This window comes from Fusarium keratoplasticum, chromosome 6 (assembly GCF_025433545.1).
Source record: "Fusarium keratoplasticum isolate Fu6.1 chromosome 6, whole genome shotgun sequence".
NCBI lineage: Eukaryota > Fungi > Ascomycota > Sordariomycetes > Hypocreales > Nectriaceae > Fusarium > Fusarium keratoplasticum.
In genome coordinates this window covers 2,518,343-2,535,731 of record NC_070534.1, presented here as the reverse complement: position 1 = coordinate 2,535,731, position 17,389 = coordinate 2,518,343, and the positions used below count along the sequence as shown (strand labels likewise).

The following is a 17,389-nucleotide window of genomic DNA, read 5'->3' as shown; positions in this document are numbered from 1 at the left end:
ACTGTGCATGCATGCATGGTACATAGCTCCAAAAGATTGGAGCTCGGAGGGGGAACCCTTGGAAATTTTTTCCCTCCTCTGTCGCTGTCAGTCACTTTTCCTCTCCAAATTCTTCTCCAAGCTTTGTCCGAAATCATTGCCCAATTTGATGGACCGGACCGGAATTCGCCTCCGACCCGGAGTCTTCACCGTGTGCGGCCAGTAAATTTGCAAAAATTTCACTTGGCGCGTCTACTGGAACTCGGGGATTCCAGCGCCTGCCACCCTCACACTCCACTGAATGGTCACTGTGATTCTTTCACCCTTCTTTGCTCGTGGGTGCCGGTGAGTAGGTGAAGGGATAACCGGAGGTGCCGGTCTGTACACGGCCGGCGGCGCACCCATAGACGACGAACCTCCGGGCGACGTGCATGATTCCGTCACCACCACCAATTGGCGTCATTACCGCCGCTTGCATTTGCACAGTTGCAATTTTTCTCTCCTCATTCGTCCAGGACCTGACATGGCGCAAAATCAAAGACAATTGTGTGTGGCATCGAGAAACGCGCCTGCGGTTCCCGTCCATCGACGGGGCGATACAAGACCCCGGCGTTTCTCCGGACGTCCGGCGCTCACCTCACGACAAGACGTGGCATTGGGATCCATGATGTGTGGGTTTGCTCTGATCCCTGAGCCTGAGGCCTTTGACGATGGATGTTGGTGGGAGGTCCCCCCATCAGACCCCCGTTGACCGCGTGTAAAAGTGGCTTCTCTTGATAAGATTGATGTGAGGCGGTACTTTGATCTCTGCATCCGGAGCACGGGAACTGCAAGTACTGTACTTTCCGTCCCCGGTTTTCAAGCCCTTTCATCCAGCCCTCTTTTCAAGATCCATTCATCCAGGATATGAAAGCGGGCCTGGCCAATTAGGCTGTTCAAACCATCTTTCCCACGTTTGCGGATAGTGGCTTTGATGGGCGTGGGAGATATCCACGTTGGAAGCATGCATTCTGGTATCTGAACCTTGCGTGTTGGCTGCAACCTCGAGGTCATTGCTCGGTATGAATCCGGTTTCTCGCGATCACGAAACCCAGATCCTAGCCCCATGCCTCACCTGCACGTATGTCGGTGTGTCGGTGAATCCTTTTGACTGAAGCAGCAAGACATGTGACATAGCAAAGGCTGATGAGAGAGGGTTCAGCTCGAAGCGAGGGCTCATGTGGACTGGCCCACCACAGCGATAATTCATCGCTTATTAACGTTATACAGAACCGACAACGGCGCGCCCCCAGACGATAGCATCATTTGGCCTGTTTTGGGTAGTTTCTAGCGCAACTGTACGGTCAATGGTTTGTGTTCCTACATGGTAGCCGCTTGAGCAAAACGCGGTATTACCTGAATAGGCCTTGGGCCAGAGGGCAATGGACGAATGGTGAAATTGCCGCTGTAATCGAATTGCAATCCGTGACATAGGCTGTCGTCGTATATCTCTCATCCCGCGCCCCTGACTAATTGTCCAATTTCATCATTTCGACTTATTGCTGCTCACCTAGGTAAAAAAACGGCGAGCCCCGGTGGATTCGCCGAAGTTGGCAAACCAGGACTTTATCATGACCGGCCCCGGGGCCGAAAACTAGATGTCCCATGTTTGTGTCAACAACGTATCGTGAGAAATCTTGCGTGTAGTCCCCAGATCTTGACATGTGTACTATGCGACGGCTTCGATACCCCAGACTCAGATACTCCAAAGGGGCTGAACGAGCATCCCTGACACGGCGCGTCGGAGCCGCAACACATCCCAGCGCCTCATTGCACAGAAAGCCAAGTTATGACGGTGCGCGGCACATATCTGGACCGCGACGGCAGTGCATCGCAGGCTTCTTACCCAACCAGGCATCTGCGCGGCATGGATCTCAGCTCTGGCTCGCTTGTAAGCTAAGCTCCGACCTTAGGTCACCGGCCCTTGGTCTCGGAGACGCTCGGTGGAAGGTCTAGCGAGGAGCCTCACTCACAGACAGCTGCATGAAGCAGCTTGGTGAACCCCTTTGGAAGAGCTTCGCCCCCTGTATTCGTAGCGTCCGTCCCCCGTGCCCCCCATCCCATCTGCAATCGCTCGCCTCCCTTGGACCGGGTGGACCTCGACATCGTGGAGCCTCAGAGTCGACCATCACGTCCGCAAGCGCGCTAATGACGGATCCGCGCTTCTGGGCCTCGTCGTTCATGCTTAGGATTTAGGGTTCGGTGAGCAGCATGATTGGAGCGCATTTTGGAGAGCTTCGGTGACAGATCAAGGTGAGGGAAGAGGTGACTCGGCTCCCTTCGTGGTGTTTAGCCGCGTTCACACATAAGAATTTGGGGTGGTGTTGAAATCTTGTCGTCGTTCTTCAGGGGAAGAACTCGATAATTAAGCAAAAGGCCTAGGTCTTTCTTTTCTGTATCCTCTCATAGTTTTTCGAAACCATGATGGAAGTGGGTTGAAATAACGAGGTCTTAGGTGGTGTCCTAGAAATCATCGACACAAGAACCGCATCTAGGTACTTATTTGAGTGACAAGCAACGCACTTTAAGAGTATCGTTCCGACAACCATATGGAAGGCAGGAGGACGATTCTTGCCCCCACGTGCCTACCTTCTAGAACTGAGCCCACATGACTTGGACTTGATGATTTCTTCAACTCCCTGTTGATGCTTTTACCCACTAAAAAGTTGAACAAGACATCCACTCCTGCAAAGTCCCATGGATATCGGACCGTCTCGGCGCGCCAATACGATGGGGTCCGGCACTTGAGACCCCGGATGATACTGATGGAGAGATGACGGCGCGAGATGATGCACGGCCGGATCTGATGACATTGGCCGGGACGAGGTTGAGGCTCGAGAAAGAGGCCCGGGGCGAGACACCTTCTAGCCATGATGAAATTCCATCAACCATCAGCGAGAAAAGTGGTTGATTAACAAGGAGGTCACATTGTTCCTTTTATGGAATCCGGAATGCCCGATACGAGAGTTTGTTACAACGCAGAATGTGAGTGCCCAGCATGACCCTTGCTGATTTGTTTCGCTCATCAGTCAGCATCCAAATTATAACAGTTGACAGCGTGCATGAGAAACAATGAGGATGACGCCCTTGACCAGGACTCAATCTATTTCAGAAAACCCAATTTTGTTAGGGACGAATTGGCTGGCCCACGATGCCCGACGTTGGAGTCTGACTCAGCCCCTGCATGAACATCACCATCAAGCTCTGCGACACAAAGGCCCCCTGATAGTCCAGGCTGAAACAGGAGTCCTCTTCGAGACGGGGGCCCCATGCAGGTGGACAGGCCGCCAACACAGACCAACCGGACGGAGCGATTCTCTAACACTCCTGCAGCTGGTTCTGCAGGACAACTGTTAGCGCCCAGCCTACAGGCTCCCAGGTTTCCAACCTGAAGCCTTGGCCTCAGCGTCGAAGCACGACAGCGACAGCCGTTGTCGCAAACCAATTCTTTTGCTCTCTAGAGCGCCGCGGTCGCTGTATATGCGACTTGATCAAGTCGCACCTCGCAAGAGGCGAGTGAGTTTGGCACGACTGGTTCCTGATGTTGGTCTGGAGTCAAACCACCAAGGACCCCTTGGATAATTGGATCGTCCGTATGTGGGTGGTATGCGCGCGGCACTCATGCCATGTACCCCGGCTCACATCGTAACATGGAACTTGATGATGTATCAAACCATAACTAACTACCCATGGCCAGTTTGAGTTTCTTCCTCTTCCATCTTCCTCACCCTCTCCCACACTCAAACACTCGAAACAAAGTCGTGTGCCATAACCCGCCAAGGGCGCACTTTTCCTTTGTCATTCACTTCCTCTTACTCTCCTTCAAGGCTGGACCTTTCGTTTATTGCAACCAGTTTCTTTGATGTCCAGTCAACGACTGCCATCGCCATCACTGTCATTTCCAGATACCCCACTATCGCTTTGAATCACCAGTACCAAGGACAAGACTCTCGAGGAGTCTCGTGGTCTGATTAATTGATTTCTTTCGATTCGACATTCAAATATCCTTTCAGGAAAAGGCAATTTTTATTACTATAACTATTCCAATGGCACCCTCTCTCGAGTCTCGCCAGCCTCGGTGGAAGAAGGAAGCAAAGAGGGGATTCAGCGGGAGCATGCCGGACTGGACGAAGGCGGACGATACCGATCACGAGTACGATGTCACGATAATGAAGAAGCGAAGGCTCAGGATTAGAGTCCGCCGTGGCGATAGCGAGACCCCATCTGGAGAACCAAACATTGCTTCATCTCTATCACGACGGTTCGTGACCATCGAGCAACGATCAAGCGACGACAGCGACAGCGACAGCGAGGATGAGGACGATTCCTACAAGGGCGAACGGGCAGAGAGCACTGATGGAAGCAAACTTGTAGCCCCCTCAAATGATACTCCCACGGTGGCCGCGCCATCAGCCGATGGGAGTGTTCCTCGAGGAGACTCTGGAATGGTGAGTCGATGACGTTGGCCAATATCAAGTCCAACATGCTAACTGTCACAGGTTTCCGGCGGGGATGGGGTTCACTCAAATGTCCACAAGGTCCTCCTGGGCGTGGGAATCGTTGGCGGCTTTTTCTTATTACTGGCCATTGGTTTCATCGCTTGGAAACTCTATAAGAAGAGATCGGATCAGAAGAAGAGAGCTCCCATTGATGACATGGCGTTTGAGAAGCCGAGTCGGTTCGAAAACCTCGTTTCCAAAGTTCCATTTATCGGACCACGCTTCGGCTACCAAGGCTGGTACACCATCGACGCCCCATCTCAGGAACACTTCGCAAAGTCACAGCAACCTCAAGGCAACCTTGAAAAGGCACAGCTATCCCAAGAAAACCTTGAAAAGGCACAGCCTGTCTCGTCCCCAAGGCCAGCCTCTAGCCGCATCGACTCTCAGCTGCTTGCACCCATGAAGCCACTGGGAGCCTACCGCCTCGGAAGCACAAGGGCATCAACGGTAAACCTTGATTTCGAAGCCATTAGCCCTACGAGCACAATGTTTGTCGAGAGTACCGCGGTCCAAGTCCAAGTCATCGCTCGACACGATCCTAAGGAATCCATCGCTTCGATTAGCGGACGCCAACACAAGCGAGTACCTTCTACAACACCATATATCTATGACGTTGGAGGAAGACGCCAGACCGGTATCAGCTCTCTCTCTTCCATCTCTTCGGGCTTCGGCGACGGCGATATCGTTGTCACTCCCACCAACAATACCATCCAGACCATTCCTTCACAACCTGCACCCGCGACCCTTCCCTCTCGACTGACAACATGGCGATCCACCAGCACGCTTGGTCGGCGGGACACTGATACCTCTTCTGGCCGGCGGGATACCGTGTCCACTGAGGTTTCTGTGGATTTCCGCCCACGATTCCACAGTGTCAATTCGTGGGTGAAGCAGCAGAACGGACATTTACGACGGGCTCAGCGCCAGCAGGAGAGCAGCCCTGATGGAAGTACTCCTCCCGTGCCTGCCCTGCCACCGCCTATCGAGCAGGACTTTGGGCTTATGATGCCAGACGGCGAGAGACCGCGACCCGTGGAGATGGTGTGAGGCTTCTTTAGTATAGTATCTAGTTGGGTAGGGGAGGTGTTTATGAGTCGGTGAAAGGAGTATGGATTGGAAAACACGGGTGGCAGGGCCATGCACGGAGGTGGAGTCTTTTTTTGTTCTGTTCGAAATGTACAAGCAAACCGCATAAAAACAAAGTATATACTCAAAGCTTCTATGTCTATGAATTGACTGGTTTCTTCGTTAGTCCTTTTTGAGTCATGGGGATTTGACGATATTTTCTAGGGTTGGCCGTGTCTATTTGGAAGGGAACATGTCCCAGAAACCAATCTCCAACTATCGCGTGTCAGCAAGACATTCTCATAGGATTGCGTAAAGGGTGGATTAATTACCTTGAGGCCCTTGACAAAGATCTGGACAAGCTCCTCAATTCGAGATGGCGACTGTAGCTGAAGGTGCTTCTCAAGTAGTTCTGCGTTGCTGTGTTAGTCCTCACATAGGGGAGTGTGAAAAAGGGCATCGAGACGTACCGGATCCCAGTCTGACAGCCTGGGTATAGTCATCTTCATTATAGTTCTTGATCCACGCCCAGTACGTGTTGTTCTCACGAACAGTATCCTTGTGATCGCGCAGCATCCTGGCGACGGCACCGTAGCCGAGGAGGCAAGGAGCCAGGGCCATCTGGAGACCGAGCCAGTCGCCGTTCTGACCAATGTCAAGGACGTAGCGGGTGTAGGCGGTGCAAGCTAGAGGCGTTTCAGTAGGGTTGCAGACGGAACCGGGAGAGGGGAGGTTGGTTTACCCTGCTTCTCCTCAGTGGCTTGGATCTCGGCGACGGAGATGCCAAAGGACTCGCAGTATGTGGTGTGCAGCTTGAGCTCGTGCATGATGTGCTGCACGATCTCGGTGGCCTGAAGAGAGAAGCGTATGAGTTGGGATCATGGGTAATAGTTGGGAAGGGAGCTTACTCTGGAGATATCGTCGACGTTCTGCACCTTGTACGCCGCGAGAGCGTTGGCACGCGAGAAGTGAATCTTGAAGAGTTTCTGTTAGACGTGTTCCTTTGTGTCATGGTGGACTATACGTACCAAGTAGAGATAGTCTTGAACAATGTATCCTTTGAAGGACTCGAGAGGGAGTGTTCCATCGCCAAGGGCCATGACAAAGGGGTGGTACACAAACTCTCTCCATACGTCACGGACGTCGGGGCGCTCGAGGAGCCATTCGATAAAGTAGCCCCTATTCCCAAGTTAGCTAGGAATTTCTCAAGAGGTGGATTGTATTTAACTTACGGAGCAAAGGGAAGCGTATAAGTCGAGTGGAAGTGGTTCAGGGGACCGTGACCCTTGCCCAGACCGGGTGCAGTCCTGATGGCAGCCTCGATGTATCGGCAAGCGGAACGAACGGCCTTGGGGGCGTCGAGTCCCTTGGCCAAGTTGGACGCAATGGCCGCTATCTCATGGTCAGCTTGATCTCAGGGGCTAGTGTGAAGATAAACTTACATGCCAGGGAACATCCAGTTCCGTGGGTGCTCGTGCTGGCCTGGTACGGGCTCTGTACCCTCACAACCTCGTTGTCACCGCCGACCAGAACGTCGACGACAAACTTTCTCTCCTCTTCAGTAGTAGCCACAGTCAGGTCCTCCTTCATGGGAACATGGCCGCCCTTGACAAGCACCCACTTGGGTCCCAACGTCTGAATGCTCCGCGCCACAGCCTCAAGGTCATCGACATTACGAACCTCAGGAGCAGAGTGGCCGTTCTGCGAGAGGATGAGGAACGCCTCGGGAATGTTGGGCGTGAGAACCGTGGTGTGAGGGAGGAGGTGCTTGCAGAGATGCTGGACGGCTTCGTTGGGGAGGAGTGTTGCTCCAGAAGTCGAGACCATGACCTGCGAGTGTGAGAAGGGAGGGTAAATCAGAGATTGAGGATGAAACTCACGGGATCGACGACGAGAGAAGGGATATTGTGCTTGACAACAATCTTTTCAACCATCTCTATCGTCTCTGCAGCAGCAAGCATGCCTGTTGTATGGTGTCAGCTTGCCTTGTCAAGTTAAACGCTGACACTCTCTCAGACTCACCGGTCTTGATAACATCAACACCAACATCCTCAACGCAGGCTTCAATCTGCTGAGCCACAAACTCGGCGGGGATGACGTGGATGGCCTTGACGCCCTGGGTGTTTTGCGCCGTGAGGGCCGTGGTGGCCGTCATGGCGTAGCAGCCATGGGCGGCGATGACCTTTTGGTCTGCCTCGAGTCCGCTGAGAACAAATGAATGTTAGCAAATGGCTCTTAAGGAGATGTCGACATCATGGTCCTCTATGGACTAGATGCTGTTGCATCGAAAGATGAGGCTCAACTCACGCCCCGCCCGAGCTGTCCGACCCAGCAATGACCAGCACTCGTCCCTGAGTCATGATGATGTGCCGTTATGAAGCTGAGACAATGTATCTCTTGAAGAGTAAAGATTTAACAATATATGAAAGATGTGAGAAGAAATGTCTCCTGACTGTCTATCGGTCGTCAAGTTAAACTGGCAGCTTAATCCCGCGTCTCGCGCTGGGGTTATGCCCGGAGTCTTATTCGGGTACAGTCAGTGGGGCCCATCACCTCAGCATGTCATGGTGGTGACATGCCAACTTCATGATGCCTGGGCGTGAATTGCGAGGAAAATGCGCATTTCGTTTTATATCTGGATGGTTCGTGTTGAGTAAGGTTGTAGTTGATGATCTGAGCTCAGTTACCAAAGCCACCGAGATTTGTTGTAAAAAGGGATGAGATCAGCTGGAGACTTGGGTGGGCTAATGGTGTAGAGGACTTGGAACAAGCGTGAGGCTACCTCTTCTGTTACTAACACTTGAGATACTAAGGAAGGACAAGATGATAGACAGGTCCAAGAAGAAGAGACCAATAAAAAGAAGAGGAATAAGAGTAAATAGCAAAGGACATGGCCATCTACAAAGCAACGACACCTAAGCCAGCGTGCAAACATGGGCAAACTTGTCTTCGACGCAACACCAGCCAAGCCTCTAGCAGGTCCTATAGTCTAGTGGTCAGGACGTTGGATTGTATGTTCTCAACCACTCAAAAGGCCACCCGTGGATCCCTTGACTAACCTCCAACAGTTGATTATCAAACAAGATCCCCTTCCAAAGGCCCCAGTTCGAACCTGGGTAGGACCTTGATCTTTCCTTTTTGTCCTCGTTGACAATCTTTCTTTTTGCCGTGTATTCTCTATCCTGTTTCGATGAGATGTGGGTTTAGTTGTGCATGTGGTGATGGATGGTTGTACGACATGTGTTGTGAATTGTTGTCCTACCAACATGCCAATGGGAATCAAAGATCATCATCCGATGTTTGCTCCGAGTCTTCGTTCCGCATGATGTAAAGATGAAATTCGAAAAAGTTCACTTCAACATCTATCCGTGTAGATGACGCATCAAAATCTTTATATCATGGGAACCGTCTTGTAATCTTCGTCACACTACCAGACGCCGTCCACAGTGCTTTTCATCCCCTTAACCTCTCCCTACCTCGACGAGGAACGCTCTAAACAAATGGATAATGCCCCAGATTGCTTCAAGATAGGTACCAACCCACAGTCCACTAGCCACGCTCCCCTGACCTGACCACGCCCCTTGACTCCTTGCCAAAGAAACTCCTTGATCCGAAATCAAGCCTTGACCTCGGCTCCCTGACCTGCTTGCCATAAACGGGTATATACAGCTGCCAGAATCCGATCGTCTCTCTGACTTTTCATCGCCTGCTCTCAGCGTGCCCTCATCATTGCTGTCGTTGGTATCGTACAGTCGAAGCTTCATCAGCCTCCTCTTGGCCTCATGCCTAAACGAGCCCACGCCATTCTCCTGCTACTATCCCCTGAAGCCACTAGCGCCTGAGGTTGAGCGGTGCTGGCGTCAAGTCTGCCGGCGGTCCAAGCGGTTCGCTCACGCTCCGCTGCCTCTCCGTTCTATCATCTCTAGAACTGGCTTCACTATCATTGCTCTCCTCGCTCTCACTGTCATCGCTGCTGCTGTCACTATCGTCTTCCTCCTCGTCAAAGACGATTTGCCGCATCACATTCTTGTCGAAGAGGTCAATAACCATCCTTCGTACACCCAGCCGGTAGTGGTTCCATTCCATCGCGCTCATGACTTCCTTAAAGAACTGCGTGCTTCGGAACGCACTTGGCTTATGTGCTCTCAGCTTCTGAAGATCCGTGAGCGCCTTCTTGTAGAGAACCATATTCCCTAGGTCGACAATGAGCTCAAGGACCCTCGTGTTCACATCTGCTTCACTCAGCAGAGGTGGGAGCTCTGCTGGTTCAAGGGGCGGGCGTGCTGCGCGTGGCGGTGGCGGCTCCTGTGCAGTACACTGACTGTTAGGCAGAGTGATTGAAGCCACTGTCTTTTGCTTCCACGGCGCCAATGAGAGCAGCCTGGATAGGTCGTTGGGGATGCAGAATCCCAGCGAGTTGCCCATCGGCGTCGTGTTGGCATCCCAACCATTCTCTGATAGAATCTCCAGGCCATGAGTAGAACGAGAGATCAGACCTAGCACAAAGAATGCTGTACCACGAAGGCTCATCACTTCGTGTTGCTCAGCGATCTTGATGATCTGCTCCACCACGTCGCTGGATTCCAGGAAAGGAGCTCCGAGCTCCATCGATCCAACATTGCCGACTGCCCACAGGCAGCCCTTGACCTTGGTAAGCATCTCTGCATCGCCCTTGTCCATCCCGTGCTCACGGATTGTGGCCGCAAACTCTTCAAAGTGGCCCTTGTCGCTGAGAAGCCTGCATCCCTCCTGAGTGCGGGTCAACTCGCGGTAGAAGTGTGGTGGCACGTGGCTATCGTGGAAATCACCATCCATCTCACCGTCATCAAACAGACTCATGCGATGGTTCTGCTCGTCCGGATCGGTCAAGAAAGCCTTGGCCAGACTGGCCTCAATGACCTTGACGTATGTGTCGTTTCGTCCCAAGAACCAGTCATCCATCTCGTTGCTGATATAGTCCAACCCATCTAGGTAATGGTAGCCGATAGATGTGGACAGGAACCGCAGTAATAGAGGTGCACCAATCTCCCCCAGGTGATCCAGGGCCGGCCTGCATTCGACGATGTACTCTAAATACGTCTTTCGATTGCACGCCTTCTCCAAGATCTTGACTGCTGTTGCGCATACCTCAATCTCAGGGTCATATAGTTGCGTTACCAGGAGCTGAATCGCCCACTTCGAATCGCTCAATCCACCCTGTCGCGACACCGGACGAATCGCATATTTTCGAAGTACGTTGGTGGCATGAATTCGAATGTCCTTGGTACCGGCAGTCAAAGCTTTGGAAACCAGGACGCGTGGGTGACCCTGGACACTGTAGTCAAAACTGGACAGCAGCAGCTTGATGAGGTCTGGCCGCTGCTTCAGGTCGACGATGTGGTACATCATGTTGAACATTCTCCATCTGTCCAGCAATTGGAGTCCCTTTGGGTCGCCGGTGAGGACACCCAGCATCGCGAAGTAGCCTGCGCAAAGAGTATCAGAGACTCTGTCCCTGGAAAACATGGGATATTGAGCCGTAAGTCCACTGGTCTGGGTCACTGTTAGAAGTAAATCATGGGCACTAAGGCAGTATACTTACCGGGTCGCATTGTGCCAGGCACTCGGCAATCTGCCTTAACAGTTTGCTGTCGGCCAGAAACTTGATGCCCTCTGGAGATTGCAATAGGGAGTGCATCAAAGCACATCCCGCCCTGACGTATTTCTGGGTTCCGCGTGTATTCTTGACGTCCGCAAACCTGTACTTGAATGGCCGATAGAAGCTGATGATTCTCTTCATGAACTTGGACGCCTTGATTGCCTCCTCGAGACGCTTGCCACTCTGGAGTGGGCCGTCAATGACCTTGATGATGGTTTCCCAGTTCCACTTGGTGTAGTTGGAACTATTAAGCACGTTGCTGTCAATGAGGAGTTGCCTGAATGTAGTGTCATCGAACACAACAGACTGATTGGCCTTTGGTGCCTCATCCAGAGATGTCAAATCAGCCAGGCTATTGCTCGAGGGCAGGGCCCCAGACACGGCGCCTGAAGGTGCGCTTCTGAACAATGTCCGACTGACGCTGCTAATTTGGTAAACTATACCAGAAGCAACCCAGTGGTTATTGTCATCGAACTTGGCCGCCGATGAAAAGAGCTCTGGAAGAAGATGGAGCTCCGCACTCCAGGAAGGAGGTAGGAGGCGGCTCGAAAGCTTGAGCACTTCGCCAATCAGGAGTGTCGTCTTGCGCTGAAGAGTCGGGTTTTCATCCTCTCGGGCAATCTTTAAAAGAATGTGGAGGAGATCAGCCTTGATGAAGACAGCGAGCAGCAGGGCCGTGTAGTGTTCGACAAAGTTCTGCTCGCCATTATCTTCTTCAACAAACGATGAGATGCCCTTGTCCTTGGCATTTGGTGACTTCAGATTAGCCACTCTGCCATACGTCGTCAATCTTCTTCCAGCCAGGAATGAAGTCGCCCACCCAGGTGATTTGATCCTCAGGAGCGAGAATACAAGATCGAGTACCGTCTCGCGGATCGTGTCATTCGGCAGTAGCATGCTTGTGATGAGGGATCTAACCGCACGGAAATTGTACATGCAGAGCGCTTGAAGTCCTGGCCATGACTTCAAGGCCGTGGCGATGGCTTTGGAGTTCTGCTTGAGGACACTCTCGTTGGTGAGGAGTTGGTCGGTGAAAACGGTGAAGAGCACCTCCAGTCCGTAACCGGGTTGTAAGAATCTTCGTCTCCGTGGTGAGTCGAGGAGGTATAAAAACGCAGATGCCAAGCTTTCTGGGGCTTTGTAAATGCCCTCTGAGAGCGCCTCAGACAATGGCCCCACGCCTCCAGATGCCACTAGCAGCGCTGGATCTTTCACTAGAATCTCGGCCAGCGTCTCAATGCAGATGGGTCGTAGTCGATCAACGTCCTGTTCTGCAGCTTGAGCGTTTGTGCGCCGATCTTCCCCATGCTCAGCGACAGCAACGATGGTGCGCACGACTGCCCTCGACACCTCTTTTACTCCGCCCTTCACGTCGAGAAAGGCACGAACGAACTTGAGGGCCTGCTCACGTTCGACGTCTGCCTTCCGATAATTGTTCAATGATCTAAGAGGGTCAATAACTGAGCACTTCGCCATCTTCAACTACGTACCTTATGACCAAATAATCGGTATTCAGGCTTCGAATCCTCTTCAGGGAGGCAACATCTGAGATGGCATATCTGGTCATCCGGTAGCCAGCGGCAACCACCTCTCGACTTTCGCTCAGGAGCATGACCTGCATACGGAGCCCAAAGACTGACCAAACCAAGTCATACTTGAGGGTTGGATATCGCTTGAAGAGGTCGACCAATTGGTTTCCCCGTGAGACGTAGTACTCGGGCATCATGCCCTCGACCTCCAATGCCTGGAGGAGTTCAGCCAGCGCAAAGGTTGGGCTTTCCGTCGACTCTTCAATGTCGGATCCTATTACGGATCGCGACACGCTCTGCGGTGAGCGCACTTCATTAGTTCTGCCGGATTCGAGAACATTGCTCTGGGTTCGGTTTCGTGTCGGTGTGGTTGGCGGGGCCTTTCGTGTTTGCTGAGCATCCGAAATCCTCTGGCGTAGTTCTCTGATGCGCGAGTTACTGGCGTTGAGTTCTGCCTCAACCTTCAGCCGTTGCTCTTTGGTCTGCTTCGCCTTCTTAGAGTTGAGCGCCTCGAGCATGTTCTCGCTACCCTCCTTGATCTTCATCTCGCGGTTGAGCCGTTCCTTGAGCCCTGCCAGGTTCTTCTCTGCCATGGAATCCCCGTCATCCTCTTCCACCTTGTCCATGAAACTGCCTGGGTATACTGAAGCGGCGTCGGTCCGACTCCCTGCCCGGCTGCGCAACTCCGAGCTGAAGCTTCCTGGGGCAACATTGAGGCTGCTCCCGCGAGGCGCAAAGGATACGGCTGAGGCTGATAGGTTGCGTGCGTTGGCGCCATTCGGCGGCTGGAGGCCCGAGCCATCGCGGTCGAAACTGGTGCGTCCAGGTAACTGTTGAGGGAGGTTCTGCTGAGAGGAATGGCTCGGGGGGGTCATGCCCTTCTGGGTCGCGGCAGAGGAGCTCAGCATGACGACGGCGAGCGGCCCACCGGTTGGGACGGGGCCCTGGCGCGGAAGTAGTGCATTCGTCGATTGCTGAAGCGTTTGAGAGATTCGTTGCGGCGAATGCGATCGTGGTCGGGGGTATAATTACGATGTCGACGGAGGGGGAGAGATCGTTCGCGTGACGGCGGTGTCAAGGCAATAGCGACAACCTCGATATGATATGTATAGAATAGACCGCGTTTGGTCTGACTGTCGTGCTCACCGGGCGTTAGAGGGGATGTCGGAAGTCTGTCCACCGAAATCTGAGTTCAAGGGAAGCTCCGACCAGGCTGGAGATGGGCGGAGACGGTTGTTGGAGGTGGTTACGTGGAGGTGGAGGTGGAGGCTCTGCAGCCGCGCGAGCATGAGCTACAGCAAATGATGCAGCTGCGAGGAGGAGGTTGAGAGGGGGGGACCAGATCGCCAACAGAAGCAACAACCAGATGCCCTACGCCAACACCAGAGCGAAACGAAGGAGGCTCGAGGTGCAGGGCGACAGGGTTTCGAGCAACGGGCGGCGTGGTGATTGGAGGATCAAGACGGAGGTTGTTGGCCTTGCGGGCAGCCAGAGTGGAGGAGGGACCCGGCCAGGCGGTGATGGCGAGGGGAGGTGCATTGTAAGCGGGCACTAGAAGTGCTGGTCAGCCACTGTAGCTGCAGCCTGCTTCAGTGGCTCGAAGGCCCAAGGAGAATGCTGCGGGCCGTTTGAGGCCGCTGAGATTGGTGGTGACATTCCTAAAAGCTGGGGAACTAGACGGGATGGACGGGAACGATCCAATATCAACACATGGAGAGGGGGATCCATTAATAGTATTTGAACACTTTATTCCTTGCAAGGCTGTTTCTAGTTGTTTCATGGAGATGATTTTCGTATGGATATCACGAATATTCTTGCAAACCCTAACAATGATACAACCGAATTGTTACTGTCCTTGTCTTGTCCTCGAGAATCTGTCCCAACTGTCAGTGGTTGAGGTATCATGGGAGACACCTCCATTTGTACCTCAGGCACCTCCGATTCGAGTCCGGCTCGAGGACTTTGCTTCTTGCCGAGTCGTACGCCTCGGCTTCACTCCTCAACGCAAGAGAGCGACTCAAAACCTCTGAAATCATGCCATTTAGAGTCACATCAAGACTAGGATTGACTTTTACTGGCAGATAAGATGCCAGACGCACCACACGGGCCAGATAAGAAACGGCAGGTCGAGATAACGTGGGTTAGAAGTTGGAACCGTCCAGGCGGCTCCCGATGCGCGGCACCCCAGGGAATCGGCGTCCTCCGCGCCCGGGCGCCGACCCTCGTCTCCCCATGAGGGCCGTCGATTCGCTGCCCAGCGCTTCAGCGCGCTTCAACAAATTCCTCGGCCACCGGCGCTGTCTTCTCGTTGATCGGGGCGTCCGTCTCCGTCCGCCGTTGGGGCTGTCACTGTCGCCTCCGGAGGAGGAGGGGGGCTGACGTCTCAGGCCGAGTCTGGAAACGGTTATATATTAGAAGCTTATCTCCTCCTCATGTCTAGATTCTACTTGTCCTCAGCTCCTTCTTCACTGCCTCCTCTCTCAGACAAGAGTCACTTAAAAGTTGATCAATCATTCACTGACGTCTTTCCGTCACATCCAATTCTGGTGCAACGGATACCTTATCTCGCCCGGATCCCTGCCGTATCAATTACACTTGAACCCTTCCGTGTCCATGCCTCAGTCTTTCACCTCGAGACCAAAGAAATCATTCGCCATGCCTTATGTATCTGCTGCCCGCTACGGCAAGGACAATGTCCGCGTCTGCAAGGTCGACCGTGATGCCTCGACTGGCATCCAGACCGTCACTGAGATGACCGTCTGCTGTCTCCTTGAGGGAGAGATCGAGACCTCGTACACCGAGGCCGATAACAGCGTCGTCGTCGCCACCGACTCCATCAAGAACACCATCTACATCACGGCCAAGGAGAACCCCGTGAACCCCCCGGAGTTGTACGCCTCTATCCTCGGCAGCCACTTCATCCAGAAGTACAAGCACATCCATGTCGCCAACGTCAACGTCAAGACTGTCCGCTGGACGCGCCTGGCCATTGACGGCAAGCCTCATCCTCACAGCTTCTTCAAGGATGGCGAGGAGACGCGGAACGTCGAGGTCCGCGTGAGCCGCCAGGATGGCATCCAGATCAAGAGCTCCATCGTCGGCCTGACCGTTCTCAAGAGCACCGGCTCTGCTTTCCACGGCTTTGTCCGCGATGAGTACACCACCCTGCCAGAGACTTGGGACCGCATCTTCTCGACCGATGTGGACGCTTCATGGAAGTGGAACACCTTTGAGAACGCTGCGGCAGTCCAGGCCTTTGCCCCCAAGTTCGATAAGGCTTGGGAGGTGGCACGAAACGTCACCCTTAAGATCTTTGCCGAGGATGACAGTGCCAGTGTTCAGGCCACCATGTACAAGATGGCTGCTCAGATTCTGGAGACCGTGCCCGAGATTGACACTGTCGTCTACGCACTACCAAACAAGCACTACTTCGAGATTGGTAAGTTTATACAAGACCTGTTCTCTGAATCGCACATGAATGCTAACCCTCTTATTAGATCTGAGCTGGCACAAGGGCATCAAGAACACCGGCAAGGACGCCGAGGTCTATGCTCCCCAGTCTGGACCCAACGGTCTCATCAAGTGCGAGGTGTCCCGCGACACTCTGCAGCCAAGGCTATAGATACTGGAGGATTGTGCTGCTAAGATGACATTCGTGCGGAATGATGAGATATGACAAACCCGGCAGAAAGAGAGTGATACCAAGAGACTGTTAGACTCAGATACCTACTATGCCAGGCGCAATTAATATGGAAATTTGATATAATCGTCTCCTCGTAACCTTCGTGCTCACCCGTGTCCAATATGTCTCCCTATACAGAGCAGTCGGTTGAAGGACGTGCTGAGATACAGCAGTCGTAAAAACTCGTTGTCGATTGCTTAAAGCTAGGTCATGAGATGCCCACAATATTGGTACAGATAGTACAAGACGTCCCCAATTCATCCGCACTATTTCTACAGCATGATCACACTGCCTTCGTCCTCAGCCCTCCCTTACGCTCTCATAATCTGTTCTTGTCCGCGTTACGGACCTTCTCCACGGCCTTCTCCCAGCCCTGCTTTCCAACCTGGACACCGGAGAACCGTATCAAGTTCTGCTTATACGGGTGGGCCTCGCCCTCGAATGCCTTAAGTCTCGCCAGTCGCTTGTCCCGCAGTCGGTTCTTGGGTAGCATTCCGCGCACAGCCTTGCGTAGCACCTCGCTGCCACCGTGCTGCTCCATGAGCACATCCATCGTCACCGTCTTGAGGCTACCAGGCCGGGTCGTGTGCCTGTAGTACGGCTTCTGCCACTTCTTGCGGCCGGTTGTGTGGAGGGCCGCGCAGTTGGTCACCACGACGTAGTCGCCGCAGTCGGTAGAGGGGTCGAAAATCGGCTTGTGCTTGCCCATGAGGAGGACAGCGATGCGCGAGGCGAGACGGCCGAGGGAAGGGGGCGTTACGCCGGGCTGAGTCGAGAGAGTGGCATGAGGGGCAGAAGCAGAAACGCCGTGCCATACTCGGGAGTAGGCCAGCCTCGTCTGTTGTGGTGGTGTCAATGGATGTGAACTGGTCGAGATATCACGGGTTTGCCTACCAGACCGAGCGTTTGAGACATTTTGACGGCTTATGAGAGGTCAATCCCTCTAGGAGAATGA

General features: G+C 53.3%; 5 protein-coding genes across 5 annotated transcripts; 2 read left to right on the top strand and 3 right to left on the bottom strand.

The window, feature by feature from the left end:
* Positions 1 to 4,064: 4,064 nt before the first annotated feature.
* NCS57_00876300 (uncharacterized protein) lies at positions 4,065 to 5,567 on the top strand (the record flags this gene model as incomplete). Its single annotated transcript, XM_053058568.1, has 2 exons — positions 4,065 to 4,466; positions 4,518 to 5,567. The coding sequence occupies 2 exons, from the start codon at positions 4,065 to 4,067 to the stop codon at positions 5,565 to 5,567; spliced, it is 1,452 nt and encodes a 483-aa protein (XP_052912399.1).
* A 255-nt stretch (positions 5,568 to 5,822) lies between these two features.
* On the bottom strand, positions 5,823 to 7,945 carry NCS57_00876200 (uncharacterized protein; the record flags this gene model as incomplete). Its single annotated transcript, XM_053058567.1, has 11 exons — positions 5,823 to 5,861; positions 5,918 to 5,997; positions 6,056 to 6,271; positions 6,328 to 6,436; positions 6,494 to 6,559; positions 6,614 to 6,764; positions 6,818 to 6,977; positions 7,028 to 7,415; positions 7,466 to 7,548; positions 7,608 to 7,789; positions 7,893 to 7,945. 11 exons carry the CDS (start codon positions 7,943 to 7,945, stop codon positions 5,823 to 5,825), a joined length of 1,527 nt encoding a protein of 508 aa, XP_052912398.1.
* Positions 7,946 to 9,416: 1,471 nt separating this feature from the next.
* Positions 9,417 to 13,660, bottom strand: NCS57_00876100 (uncharacterized protein; the record flags this gene model as incomplete). Its single annotated transcript, XM_053058566.1, has 3 exons — positions 9,417 to 11,117; positions 11,167 to 12,667; positions 12,714 to 13,660. 3 exons carry the CDS (start codon positions 13,658 to 13,660, stop codon positions 9,417 to 9,419), a joined length of 4,149 nt encoding a protein of 1,382 aa, XP_052912397.1.
* A 1,705-nt stretch (positions 13,661 to 15,365) lies between these two features.
* Positions 15,366 to 16,374, top strand: NCS57_00876000 (Uricase; the record flags this gene model as incomplete). The annotated part of the gene is made up of 2 exons (XM_053058565.1): positions 15,366 to 16,191; positions 16,250 to 16,374. The coding sequence occupies 2 exons, from the start codon at positions 15,366 to 15,368 to the stop codon at positions 16,372 to 16,374; spliced, it is 951 nt and encodes a 316-aa protein (XP_052912396.1).
* Positions 16,375 to 16,753: 379 nt separating this feature from the next.
* NCS57_00875900 (uncharacterized protein) lies at positions 16,754 to 17,349 on the bottom strand (the record flags this gene model as incomplete). The annotated part of the gene is made up of 2 exons (XM_053058564.1): positions 16,754 to 17,272; positions 17,329 to 17,349. 2 exons carry the CDS (start codon positions 17,347 to 17,349, stop codon positions 16,754 to 16,756), a joined length of 540 nt encoding a protein of 179 aa, XP_052912395.1.
* Between the last annotated feature and the right edge of the window lie 40 nt (positions 17,350 to 17,389).